This window comes from Tasmannia lanceolata, unplaced genomic scaffold, assembly GCF_043159265.1.
Source record: "Tasmannia lanceolata isolate RefF3 unplaced genomic scaffold, GAP_Taslan_0.1 ptg000015l, whole genome shotgun sequence".
Taxonomy (NCBI): domain Eukaryota; kingdom Viridiplantae; phylum Streptophyta; class Magnoliopsida; order Canellales; family Winteraceae; genus Tasmannia; species Tasmannia lanceolata.
The window spans coordinates 28,395,116-28,409,048 of record NW_027518692.1 but is presented as its reverse complement, the minus strand read 5'-3'; the positions used below and the strand labels follow the sequence as shown (position 1 = coordinate 28,409,048).

The 13,933-nt window shown below is 37.0% G+C and overlaps 1 protein-coding gene across 2 annotated transcripts; it reads right to left on the bottom strand.

The window, feature by feature from the left end:
• Nucleotides 1-2,885: 2,885 nt before the first annotated feature.
• LOC143846044 (magnesium transporter, putative (DUF803)) lies at nucleotides 2,886-13,862 on the bottom strand. 2 transcript variants are annotated; one of them, XM_077354451.1, is made up of 9 exons: nucleotides 13,582-13,862; nucleotides 13,174-13,271; nucleotides 11,262-11,404; nucleotides 9,818-9,906; nucleotides 8,880-8,945; nucleotides 8,712-8,770; nucleotides 5,468-5,588; nucleotides 4,044-4,192; nucleotides 2,886-3,555 (listed from the first exon to the last, which is right to left on the bottom strand). In XM_077354451.1, the coding sequence occupies exons 1-9, from the start codon at nucleotides 13,690-13,692 to the stop codon at nucleotides 3,333-3,335; spliced, it is 1,059 nt and encodes a 352-aa protein (XP_077210566.1). In that variant the 5' UTR covers nucleotides 13,693-13,862; the 3' UTR covers nucleotides 2,886-3,332. The 2 variants fall into 2 exon arrangements, with proteins under 2 accessions (XP_077210566.1, XP_077210567.1); XM_077354452.1 differs by having other exon boundaries at nucleotides 11,262-11,391; nucleotides 13,173-13,271; nucleotides 13,582-13,853.
• Nucleotides 13,863-13,933: the final 71 nt, after the last annotated feature.

The window sequence follows — 13,933 nt, the reverse complement described above, 5'->3', positions numbered from 1 at the left end:
CAAATGCCACCACCACCTATGATGCCAGTACGGGGTTCTGACCAGGGAAGGAGATCCTGAAAAAAAATAAACAACTCTTTCTTTAAGAATCTCCTCCTCCTCAAAGATGATGGATCAGTCCTCCTTAAGCAATTCATTCATTTCATTTCATTCTTACTTCTTCTAAGGATACTACTTTTTGAATCTGGGTCACAACACATTTCTAATTGGACCGTCCATCAGAGGGTCCTAAGACCTATATACACTGTACACAATTAGGGCTTACTGTTAAGGGATGAAAATGATAAACTCAAAAAAGAAGAGAATTGCTATTTATCATTTTGAGTTGGGATTTCATGAAGGGTATTTTTATACATTGACGCCCTCCATTGAGATTTAGGACGCTCAATCAGATTTTTGGTTACATCTGCGTCACGATCCAAAATAATTTCAGACTTCAAGATATGGATCCAGTGGACACATCCAGATCCATCTACTATGCCCAAATCATGTCCATTAACATTCGAATACTTTTGGATCAATGAACCATCTTGGTCCATTGACATTCCTCAACTCCACCGATAAAAAATATATATAACTTCTTATTTATTTGTTTATCATCGTAAAAATAAATTTGTTTGAGTGCTATTTGACCATTTCTTATAGCACGTAATCAGATTGAAAAAATACAGATACAAAGTGAGGAGTTCTAAACTGAAGGGCGCCCTTGTAAAAAAGCGATGAAAGGGCGCCCCACTGGCTCTAAATCGCCAAAGTGCATTAAATGTTCTTTGGCTTTTCATCCCATTAAATGCACTTTTGATTTAGAACCAAGGTTTTAAATTTCGACCGAAACCCAAAATTTCGAGTTCCAGTAGAGAACGAAACTGAAATCGTTAAAACCCGAAACTATACAAAATTTCAACCGACCGAAATTTCATGTTTGTGAAATTTAATGAAAATCCTAAAAAATCTGGAATTCTAACGTTGTTTAATATTCTCCCCAAATTTTGAGCGAAATTACCAAAATTTCGGCTAAAATTTTAGGAGGAGATAAAATACAAATTTATTGCTTTCGTCTCATTTCGTCCGAAACTTCGGTTTCGGTGAGGACCGAAACGCATTCCGAAACCAAAATCTAAAACCTTGTTTAGAATCAATGGGGGCACCCTTTCATCCCTTTTTTTGCAAGGGCGCCCATCACTTTAGAACTTCTTATACATAATATGAAGTATTTGTTTATTTTCTTATGGCTAATAGTCAACAATGTCGTATTGTTGAAAAACTAATAGTAAGAGTTTTCCAAGGTACTCAAGCTTCAGTCAAAGAAAAGTTCAAACTAAGCATATATTGTAAAAAAGTTTATTGTTTTATTTTCTTTGGAGTACTGAGGCTGCATACATCCAGCCCTCCCCAGACCTTGCAATGGCGGGAGCCTCGTGCACTGGGCCGTTTTTTTTTTCTTTTTTTCTTTTGAGTATTGAGGCTGTTTCACCTTGGTTGTGACTAAGCACATTGCGGAGAAATCAGTTTTTTTTTTTGAATGATGAATAGTATTAATATAAGAGTTCAAGACCGAGGGTCTGAACATATGATGCAAGAAGAATCTCAAGAAAAACAAAAAAGGAAAAAATCAAGGTGGTAAATAATCAAACTGCTCCAAATTTTCCTTGAATACCCCATCTTTAGCTAGCTTATCCGCCACGCCACTTGCAGATCGTTTCACATGATAAGCATTTAAATGTCTTCCTCCTGATATATCACGAATTTCATCAAAGAAAGCTGCAAATCTCCAAGGTATTGAGTGTGTCCCATTTAGCCAGCTTATCACGTTCTTTGAATCTCCTTCTATCTCAACTTTACAACCCAACATTGGTTAGAAGCTTGATACCATGGTGGGCCTTCCGCCTCGTTTGAATCGGATACTACTATAGGAACCGAGTAGGCCCAAATGACATTCTTTTGATCATCTCTTAATACACCCCCAATTCCTGAAGGGCCCAGATTTCTCATGCTAGATCCATCAAAGTTAAGTTTCAAAAAACTTTGAGTAGGTTGTTCCCAAACTTGGTCCACTTTGGGATCTTCCCTAACTCTATTGCAAATCACTTGCCATAAGTCATAAGCAGACACAAATGCAAAGCTAGGAATGGCTCTCACCCACGAAATAGTGATTGCTATTATTTTATTGAATATAAACAGGGGTCTCTTTGAAAGGCTTTTAAAGACCCTTGCATTTCTTTCCTTTCATAGAACCCATATTGTTGCAAGGAAGGATACCTTCTATAGAATTTTCCCATTTCCTTTCTAAGGAGCCATCTACCAACTTTCTAGCAATTCCACAAATTTGGCCGGGAAAACACCACACCAAACCTAGATAACAGTATATTCCACACCAAACCTGGAAAAATCAGCTTTTCTTTTCTTTTCTTTTTGTGTGTGTGTGTGTGTGTGTGTTAAGGGCTGAGATGAACCTCACTAGCCCTTCACAAGCAAGCAAAAGACTGACTTCTCCACAACACATTTAGGCCCTGTTGTCTTGGATTATGCCATTATTGGCATGAAAATTTTTGGGAAATAATTTCAGCACAAACATATTTTGATACATGCACTCACTAGCTTGTCCTTTAGTATTTAAAAAGCTGTAAAAAGGTTATTACACATTCCCAAAAAGTACTTTCAAGCCAATAAAATACTAAACGACAAGAAAGGTGAGCGCATGTATTAAAAACTTGGTTGTGCTGAAATCATTTCCCAAAATTTTTCCATGTAATATAAGCTTATCAAAGCTGTGGGACAGGTACCGCTCCCATCTCTTTTCATCTCAATCAACTTTCATGGCAAGGGCAGTCAATTCCATGTGCTTTGGAGGCCATACAAACTGGTGGAAGTCAACACAAATATGATATTGCGAATCCCATGCGCCGATACCATTCCTTAGAGTACCAAATCTTTGTACTGTGCAATGAATACAGCGTCATTGAGGAAACAAGAGGGCAATAATTCTGAGATAATCAAATACCAATTTAAAAAGCTTTGAGAGTATTTTGGGCAGACAAGTCTTTAGAAACCCCATAGTAAAAGATGTATTAACAAATAGGATAGTATTTTCACTAACTAAATCAATGAAGACTTGAAGAATGAGGCTTATAACTTCCATCGAAGGGATACAATCATCATACATGAAAATGAAGTTTCATTGAAGGAATGATCTTAAAAAAAACTTCACCATCCTCAAGCAAAGCCTTTTAGAACCATACTATCATAACTAGACCAACTCACCACTTGACACACATGTATTTTCTAAAGCATAGTAAACCAACACCAGGATGGAATGGGCATATTACCACCCTTCAGGCTTTTTCTTTTGATGGAGATGTTACCAGATGATGCAACGTGGCCGCTTGAATGACAGTGCTCGGGAGGCTTGAATCCCTAACACGGACTGAACCAGATCGCCTGAGGTTGATGTTCCTATCGTTGCCCCTGTTTACAAAACGGCGCAATGGCCGAGGAAGAAGTGACACTATACGTCTTGAGCTCACAAGAAGAATGACCCCAGCAATTATAAGTAGCCTGCGGGGTCAAGAAAACAATAAGGCAAGGTGAAAATCATATTTGAATTTGTAAAGGATGCATGTTTTAACTCGGCCATGGGCACACCACAATCTCGTTTGTGATTTCTGACCAAGAACAACTACTGAAGCAAGCCACATAAAAACACAACAGATTGTTGGTCGCATGAGAAAAATAATAATTCTTATTGTAAAATTTATATTCAGATAGTGGTTTCGACCTTTCAATATAACCATGTCATTTTTCTGAAGTATCTTTAATGGAAAAATGTAATACCAATTTGGGGCCTCAGATCTGACTAGGAAAATCATGTTAGGAAGCAAATTTGTAACAAAATTTTAAATTGTAAAGGGGTCAAAGTGAATAAGTCAAACAGAAATTACTAGGAGTAAGTAAGTGAGTGCATAAGTTACACTTCAAAAAAAAAAAAACCATTAAAAAAAGTTACATTTCAAAAAAAAGAAAAAAGAAAAGTGAGGGCATGTTACCATCCAAGCAAGAGCAGAAGGCGAGCCAGGGAAGATGAGGGCAACTGTTCACCCAGAGCAAGGATACCAGCAAGTACACCAGTCACTATTGATGCCACAGCTGCACATGTAGACACCACAATTGCCCTCCCATGCTTTAAACCCCGTGTCTGTCCACATAAAATGGCATGATAAGATTACAGTGAAACAGAACCATTGATGAAGGGAGAAACACAAACAAGTAAGCCTTTCATATTGTTTTCATTAGATAACGTGTGATCCTTTTCCTGTTATTCTTCTAAATTTCTGTGCAGCTTTTGTTTGCTTCTTATTCCAATAAAGTTATCCCTCTCAAAGATTTAAGGCAGAAATCCATGTTTGAGAAAGAAGATACATGAGAGATGAAATTCCTTTTGAACTGAGTAAGATGTATTGTTGATTGACCATATCCAGTACCAAGTTTCCAACTAATTTGAAACAAATAATGATGTTTTCGTATTTGCACAAGTTGACGACTTTAAATTTGGACAAGACATACAATTGGGACATTATGAAGAGGTGCTATAGCGAAGTATTGCTCAAGTTGATCTAAGGTTAGTATAACCTTATATAGGCTTCTCTTTTTTCACTTTCCATTAGGTAGATTACTAAGTTTGGTTAATGACTCAAGTGTTAGAAGCAGTCAGATGAGAAACCCATAACCAAGGTCAACTGCTCAGCACTCAACAACACAGCTGTATTTAAAGGGAAACTTGGTTGGAATCTTGAAGATCCAATCAGAAACTAGTTTGATAAAATAGAATAAAAAAGATGAGATTTATGGGTAACATATTTTTTCGATCAAAGGAAAGAAGGATGAGCTGATTGCTTGCTTGAAAGATGATCAAGAAGATTGTGAAGAAGACCACGGGCTCTAGTGGTATAACTGGGTGGGAGCATACTACGAGGGAGAGCAATCAAAGATCCCCGACACTGCTTTTGAACTAACTTAGAAAAAAAAAAAAAAAAAAAAAAACTGATGGTCTACTTTAGAATGGAAAACCTGTGCTAAAAAACTGTTTATTAAAAAAAAGATCTCAACAGAAATACCCTTAAATAAATAGAACCATAAAATAATCCTCTGCCGTTGAGTATATAATACCAAAATAAATACAATGTCAACAACACTCCTCATTCCGCATCTCTCTCTCTCTCCCCCACACCACACCCCCACCTCCCCCCCCCCCAAACAGACCCACCCCACGAAGCTGTGCAAGATGCTCAAATGTATCACCCTTTTTTCTCCCTATTTTATGGTTCTGAAGCTCAGCAGTGGCATGGTGGGATTATTCTCTCTGTGGATGGGGGATGGGACAGCTCAACAAGAACAAAGCGAAAATCAGAAAGCCATGAAAGGGTTTTAGTTAATATACATATTATTATGTGTATGAATCAAACATACTGACCTGGTAAACAAATCCGGTTCCACTGCAGCATATACTGATTGACATACATACAGGAAAAAACATCTTCGAGAAGCCCTGATCCAAGAACAGAAACCCTACCTTCGATATTACAGATGCCATCCTGCATGTTACATATGGACGTATTAGTATTTCTTAAGAAACAATTTACACCGAAGTTTTTTAATGAAAGTTAAAGAATATACCAAAAAAAATTGTTTAGATAAAGTTTCTACTAACAGAAAGGCATTACATATTTAATTTCTAATCAAAATTAATAGAAAAATACATGTAATCATAAACTTCAGCAGGGATGTCAGTGAACTGGCCCAGTCATATAAATCCAATGAGGCTGAAGTCAATTGTGAACAGTTTTCTGTCTGATGGATCGAACCCTGATCCAAGTCCAGGTCAGATTAAGTAATGTCTTAGTTTTCAGCTTTAACTTTTCTTTTTGGAATATTAGTTTTCAGCTTCAACTTATCCATCATTATCTTCTTCTTCTTCTTCTTCTGATAAAGATAATTGCATTTCAAGGATGAGATAAGAGCATGGTTTGAAATTTCGGTTTTGGGATAAATTTCGGACCTAGCCGAAACCGAAATTTCGGCCGAAATTCGGTAAAGACACTCAAAATGTTGTTTTTTGGGCCGAAATTACCGAAATTTGGGAAAGGAATAAAAAATTAATATTTTTCCAAGTTTCGCCGAAATTGACGAAATTTCTGAAATTTCGACCGAAATTTGGTACGTTTCGTCAATTTCTGTTTCGTAACGTTTCGGTTTCGGTCTTGACCGAAATCCGAAATTTAAAACCATGGATAAGAGTACAAGAAACAATAGGACGAGGCATCCACAACAGAGCTAGCGCTCAAACAAAGCAAAAATCAAAAAAATACAACGGAAGTAACAGCACTACACAATCAAGCATATATCGCTAATGAGGAGCTTGCTACGGTCATAGCCATGTTTTGCCAACGGCGCATCCACTTCCGAGTTAGCCGATCTCCATTTGTGTTGGAGTTGCGGTTTAATAACTCAACATAGATCAGCAATTTCAATTTCAATAATATAATGTGCCAACTTCCAAGCCCCGACATAGTTCCTACCGCCCATGCTAACACTACTTTGGAATCCCCCCCTTCAACAATGCATCTTCGCGCAGAACACTCCTTAAAATCTGTAGGCTGGTGAGAAGAGCTCTTGCCTCAGCCTAATTTGAATACACTATACAACAAGGACCTAAAAAGCATTTGAGGGTCCTACCTCCGTGGTCCCTAAATATTCCTCATTTGCTGGCGAGACTGAACTTACCTTTAAACCTTATCTACCATTATGTGCGAGACCAAATTCTCAGTACTTCAACTATCAAGGATAATAGTTCATAACACAAAGCTTCCTATCTGTTGTGCAATTGGTGTAGAAAATACTGCTCCACAATTAGTCATCAGTTCCTGGGGTCCTTGGGGACACCACGTTGCGATGGATCACACAAAATATCCTCACGGACCCCATCAAGTATCGTTTCATCGCGCTTGCTTTCATGAGCTTTCTTATCCGTCCCCTCATGTGGATCACTTTTATAATGGGAGTCATTCTCCCTTCATGACTAGTTCCATCCTCATCGTCTACTGGTCCTGTTAGGTTATTTTGGGGATCAAATGTCCTAAGTGGATTCACATGATCAGTAACTCGACTCACTTTACTTGAAACACTTGAATGTAGTTCCATCCCCATCATCTACGGTCCTGTTAGGTTAGTTTGGGGATCACATGTTCTAAGTGGATTCAAATTATCGGTAATCCGACTCACCATACTTGAAACACTTGAATGTAGTGCTTTGCAGTCTAGGTCCGAGAAGTCCACGACCCATGTTCGTCTTACCCAAAGGTAGTCTCATGGCAATGCTATTAGAAGAAGAGTGGGGTTCGACCGACGAGCCATGGGGTCTCTATTAGCTGAACTAGAGTGGCCTTTGTCAGTGTCCCTTCGCACAGAACGGTGAGCCATCGTCTCAGCTTTCAGTGTCAATCGAAAGACAACATCAATGTTGAGAAGAGTGTGCAAGGAGAGCAACTCATACAGCTGAAAGTGCAACCCGTCATCAGAAAGGAATCACTAACAATAAGGTTAATCCTAGAAACACCGTCAATGGCTAACGAATCTGCCTTGGAATCAGCCGCATACCGGGTATGGGTAAAGGACACATGTTGATCTGCAATGAAATCAAGTGCCTCTGCGTTTGGGTCTCCAAATCCAAGGAAACCCCTTCAAAAGCATCCAATGAATGTACTAATTAGCAAAGGTGGTAGCCTAGGTTGCATCAGTACGGATACGGAGTGTCGGATTCAACAAACCTCAAAAAGAAAGACTTGCTGAATCGCTAAAATATTTAAATCAGTTCTCAAATTTTAATTTTTTTGAAAGGAACAGATTACAACCATCTTTTGAATTAATTTTTTAACATAATAATATAGTTATAAGTTATAACAAGTAATATGTTGAAAATGTTAATTAGATAAATAATATAATGTTTTATTTTCATATAATAAATATAGGGATTTGCTAGGGTCCATCGCAAAAGGCATTTCGCAGAACATCTGTTGCATGAGAGAGCAGCTATGAATAAAGACAAAATCTGTTGAAAAGTGAGCCTATGTGGCTGCTCTCTTATGCAACAGACGTTCCGCGAAATGACTTATGCGATGGAACCTAGCAAATCCCATAAATATAAAGTTTTATTTTCATATAAACAAGCTACTGTTGGGGTGGATAAAACTCAAAACATGTGGCAATTGTAAAGTTGTGGCAGTAGTATTCAGAAAAAAAAATAAAAAAACAGATAACACAGATCTAGAAGTGTTGCAAAGAATCCTGAAGTATTGGAATCTGATCAAGGGTACGTCGCCTATTAAGAAGAATCCATGTAACATGGGAGGTAGCATGGAAGAATTATCCATTTCAATTGATGATTATTTAAATAGAAATGAACGAAAGCCATAGGACTGCACCAAAGCCAGGTTTTTAGTCATTACTAAAGACCATATACTTTATCTCCATTGCGTAAATGAAATATTATATGTCCTACAAACAATAAAAGAGTGCAAATTGCAATAAAGATGGCATTTCATTCTTTAAATACTCCTTGAGAATTACACCTTCTCGGGCTAAAGAATAGGAACGAAAAAAAAAGACCAGGCATAAGAAATCTAAGCAATATAAAAAAGAGATGGAAAATGAAACAGCACCCAAATAAAATGCCCGATTCCAGTCCAAATATAATTTCCTCGATGACTTCAAAGTGCATCTGCATGTGATGTACAGAATGTTATAAGTATACAAGAATGCAGCTGATCGACTGACAACAGGAAAGGAGAAAATAAATAAATAAATAAAGAACAAAAAGAAAATCTTACCAACTCCTGTTCTCGTCTTTGATGCTTGCATATGTGAAGCCTGTGAAGCCATGCGTTAAGGAGGACCTAATTTCCGAGTGTAACATCAGTCTCACATTGAGCATCCTTCTACATATAAAAATCAATTGCACCACAAATCCAACAATAAACAAAGAGGAGACATTGTTTTCTTGAATGCACTCCTTGGTAGCACCATGGTCGTGATTTTGGAGGAACAAAAAACTTTCACGAGAAATCTGAAGGCAAAAACTAATGAAGTAAATACCGGAATATTTGAAAGAGGAATGAAAGATGTTGGAAGATTCACTTCTGATTTGTCACCATGGTTATAAATTTCGGCCAAAACGTTTCGGCCGCGACCAAAACGAAATTTACATGAAGTCGTTTCTTTACAAGATTTCGGCGAAATTTGAAATTTCACCGAAATGTCACCGAAATAGCCAAAATTTCCACTGGAATCGCCGAAATTTACACCTAAATTTTAGACATTTCGGTCGAAATTAAAAATAAAATAAAATCATAATCATATTTTTACATGATTTTGGCCGAAATTTCGGTCCGAAACCGAAACGTTTCGGTTTCGGTGGTGACCGACACCGAAACCGAAATTTAAAACCTTGTTTGTCACAGGTGACATATTTTAAGTGCATCTAGTAGAACTGTACGAGGTCTGAAAACTTTATTAGCAACTATGAGAAACTGTTCAGATAGGCTTGGAGTCTGCCCACCGTGGAATACCCAGAGGCAATGAGAAAGGTCTTGTAGACAGTGACACCCAAACAAGTTAAGATCATTCTAAAATCTCTTGTAGACAGTGACACATGCAGTGACACCAGTTTTATAGGGTATATAATGTTACTTCTAAAGCCAGTTTCCCATTATCACAACAAATTAAGGAAAATTTCGACATCAGATGGTGCATAGGAAATGATACCTACAAACAAGAGGGAAATGATGAAAAACAGCCAAGGTAGATGGGAAAGAGATATTGCAGATGCTTTTTGCTCCTCTCCTCCAACGCCGACTCCTGTAAAATACAACAGTGTGGATTGATTATAATTTCTAATACATGTACTGATGCTTTGGCTATAATCATTACAATCTTAAATTTAGCAATAAAATGCTTTTAAGGCTTAAACTTCCATAACCAGTTGTAGCATCTTTCTTACTTTTCTCTTCTTTAATGTTGTGAAATTAAGTTGATGTCAAAGGTTTAATCTCAGCTTAATGTGATCGAAAGAGTTAATTAATGCATTCCCCCAAAACATTTGCTTGACAATGAGACCAGAATCAGGAATCTAACGCAGCATTCTCGGGGCCACCACTATCTGTAGCTTGCTAAAACACATGTGGCATTCAAAGGCCTTTTTGTACCATCTCAATTGTGGACCTCGTCATTTATTGTTCATAGCCTGAAAATGGGATCCATCGAATGTTCTCACCATCCAACCAACAGAGTTTTATTCACAAAATGTGCACCATTGCCCATGCGAACTTTTTAACAGTTCATTCGTAAGCTATCAATACAATGACTAGGATCTTTCATTCAGTGCAATTTTTTGGCTAAAAGCATACATGAGTTGGCACCCTATGGAGGGTATGAATTGACTAACATGTGTGATGTGTATGACAGGATGGGCAAGATCACTACAAATATTTTGGTCTATGGAACACTAACACAACTGCCAACTAAATATTTTGGTCTTCAAGTTGTGTTCAATGAAAGAAACTAGTTGATGAGGCAGCAGCCAACATGAACTGGACTTCAGTATAATAAATTTAAAGTCGATCAATATTTATTTTCAGCCTGCAGCCAGCTTTGTTAATGACCATTTACTATTGGACTTTTCCTTAATAATAGAAAATCCTTCAAGGTTACACCATCCCTTGTTACATGGTCAATACAACTCAACTAAGCCTTTGTCCCAAACTAGTTGGGGTCGGCTAATGAATCCTTTAGAAAATTTTCATGAAGAAAGTGAACAGATCTACCCAGTTCAAATTGACTAAGTCTAATCCTGACACTAGTTGGGTTCGTCTACATGGATCATTTTCTTACAGTCTATCCTATCCAAGGTCAATACATGACATGAAGATTATCTCTACTAAAGTTTATATCATTCTTCTGCTTATTATTATGTTGATTTTTAATTCAAAAGAAGTGATCAGTCTAATTTTGATTTTTGAATAAAAAGTAACATCTTAGGGTTTTTATTTTTGATAGGTAAGCTGGGATTGAACATCGGACCTCCAGGTTGAAAACCAAATTCTTAACCAATTGAGCTAGAGGCTCAACCCCATCATCTCAGATTGCTTATGAAAAAGAATAATGCCAGATTAAGGAACACCTGACATGGAGAACCACTCGTCAACTTACATTACCTATCGTGCCAACACCAGCCATGGTAATCCCCACCCAATCAAGAGCATTCATGACCTCCTTTAGATAAAAGTGGGAAAATATAGAAAGTATAGCTAGCCCACAACCAGACACCGGTTGAATAACAGATACCTGCCAAAGACACACTGTTCAAGTTACCATGCTCTCTTAGATTAACTTCTGTGCGTCGAAACATTCCAACTTCAACAAGGAAAAACATGATAACCAGTTTTCAAATTCCAGCAACATCACCATTCAAAATAAATAAATAAATAAATACCAACATCCATCTAAGTTTAGGCATTATATTTGCTGACCAGTACTAATAAGTTTTACATTATTTTAACAAATGTACAAAAATTCTTCGGTTGTTCAGTCTCGAGGTCCTCAAATAGATGGTGTGGATAAATACCCTAGAAGATCTATAAGTTTTGGTCCCAGTTGGGTGTCCATATTATACATCTAATATTGAGAGATTTAGGACCCAACAGTGAGTTGGCATAATTTTGTAAGACAAATGAAAGGAAGATGACTCTGAAGTACTTTGTTAACCAAATTCATCCATTACCTATATTTACAGTGTTCTAATATGAAGATGCTAAAAGTTGCAAAAAGTAGGTTCACGTCTCCCTTTATTACTGTAATGTTGCCCTATGATGGATTGCTGTAAACAACCTATTTTTTCTTCTTTTTGAATGGCTTAAACAACCTATTTTTTCCTGCCCCGAATGCTCGAAAATCAGAGACAAAAGTCATTGTATGGATAGCCCGGAATTAGATATTCACACATCTTCTCTTTCTGAATTGATCTTCGTACTGTAAACCACCAAATCTGCATTGGAACTGATGAAGAATGGAAAATAACCTTTAAATCTAAGATGTCTCATATGAATGTGTATGGTTATGGCTTTTCATCTATTGAATGCACCGAGTACTTTTATGCGTTTGATTAATCAAGTGCTTAAACCATTCATTGGAAAATTTATAGCAGGCTTTACGAAAATATTCTTGATTATAGTACAAGGAAGAGCATGTAAAGCATTCACAAGTTTTTTTTTGTTTGGGTTACAACAAGTTTCTCTGGTGCTATAAAGAGATAATTTTTTTGTAAACTTTGAAAAGTGCAATTTCTTGATGGATCAGCCGGTAAGTTTGCTATTGTCGTATCCATGGATTTAAATTTCAACCGAAATCCAAAATTTTGGATTTCGGTCGAGACCGAAACCGAAATCGGGTATACCCGAAAGGGCCGAAACGGTACTAAATTTCATCCGAAATTTCACCCAAAAATCTCGATTTTTCCATTATTTAATACTTTACCAAAATTTCGGCCAAAATTACTGTTTGTATGAAATAAAATATTATTCGTCGGATTTCGGCTGAAATTTCGGTTTCGGTGAGGACCGAAACTGAAATTTGAAACCATGTTTGTATCCAACAATGGAATCTAGGTTGATGAAAGTAAAAAGGGTGCAATGTGTTCATTGTCTGACCACTTTTTATCAACATTTCATTAGGGATTTTAACATCTTTAAGGTTGTGCTACACATCTTATTCCCAAGTAGACCACGCGTTACTTTTCCTAGGCAATTTGACTTTATACAAGCAGCAAAGAGCTTTCTTGAAGTCTTGGTAATTGGAAAGAATTCAAAATTATAGTCTTGGACAAAATAGAGATTGATCACAAATGTCTTAGATTTTGAGGCATAAAATACAAAAGAAACCTTCTCATATAGCATGCACTTACATGGATTGAATTTTTTTGTGAACCAAAAAATGGACCTTATGTGTGACATAATAAGAGACAAGAACCAGAAATATAAAATATGAAGTAATGAAGTTTGCAAAATTTCAATCGCAACAGATAATAATAGTAAGGGATAAAATAGCTTGACAATGATGGCCACACTCACCGGAGCTTGAGATAAAGCCCTAAGCATCAAAAGGGCCCCAACTATATCCATAAAAAAACCTATAATCCATGCTTTGTTAAATGCATACGCCCTTATAACCTAAACAAAAAAAAAGTGCAATTCCCATTAGCAAGAAACTAGAATTCTGCCTCATTAAATAAGTTTTGGGTTTGAACAAATAAATATCAAGAAAAAAGCCCCTTCAAAGATCCTTAATATCCCCAAAAAAGAAAAGAAGAATCTCAAAAATGGTGGAATTTCACAGAATCCAAATCGAGCCTATAGACCACGAAAAACAGAACCCTAGATCCGTATCTGACTTGCCCATATGCCTAGAAGTAGAAACAAGAATAAAAAAAGAAAGACCCAGATCGCAAGAATCAAAATTAAAGATAAATTTGAAGATTACCTTGAGTTTGAAGGAAAGGGGAGGGAGAATGACGGTCCCTTTCTTCTGAAGAACTTTTCCGATGTTGTTTCCTGCAGTTGCAATTATGGTTAGGCAGATGGATTCCCACATTTTGTTTCGATTTCCCAACGATTGTTCTTGAAAACAAAAGAATGTTCTTATTGGGTATCTATGAGGCTTCTGTGAAATCCCCCATTTGTATGTATTTTTTTGGTTTTCTGGGAGAATCGATTTGATGCGGTCTTACGTTTTGTTTTGCGCTTATATTTAAGAAGGAACGATTAAGACGTGAGGATATGGTATTTGCTAGTGAATTTCGTGGAAAACGATTTCGCGGCATATTTTTGCTGAA

Bases quoted from the DNA above. Each gene is read 5' to 3' on its own strand.
- LOC143846044 (XM_077354451.1), bottom strand. From the start codon at position 13,692: ATGTGGGAATCCATCTGCCTAACCATAATTGCAACTGCAGGAAACAAC. The intron at 11,405-13,173 runs GGTGAGTGTGGC...AACTTGAACAGT, and splicing joins AGGGCTTTATCTCAAGCTCC to GTGTCTTTGGCAGGTATCTG. The intron at 9,907-11,261 runs GTAATGTAAGTT...TGTATTTTACAG, and splicing joins GGCTGGTGTTGGCACGATAG to GAGTCGGCGTTGGAGGAGAG.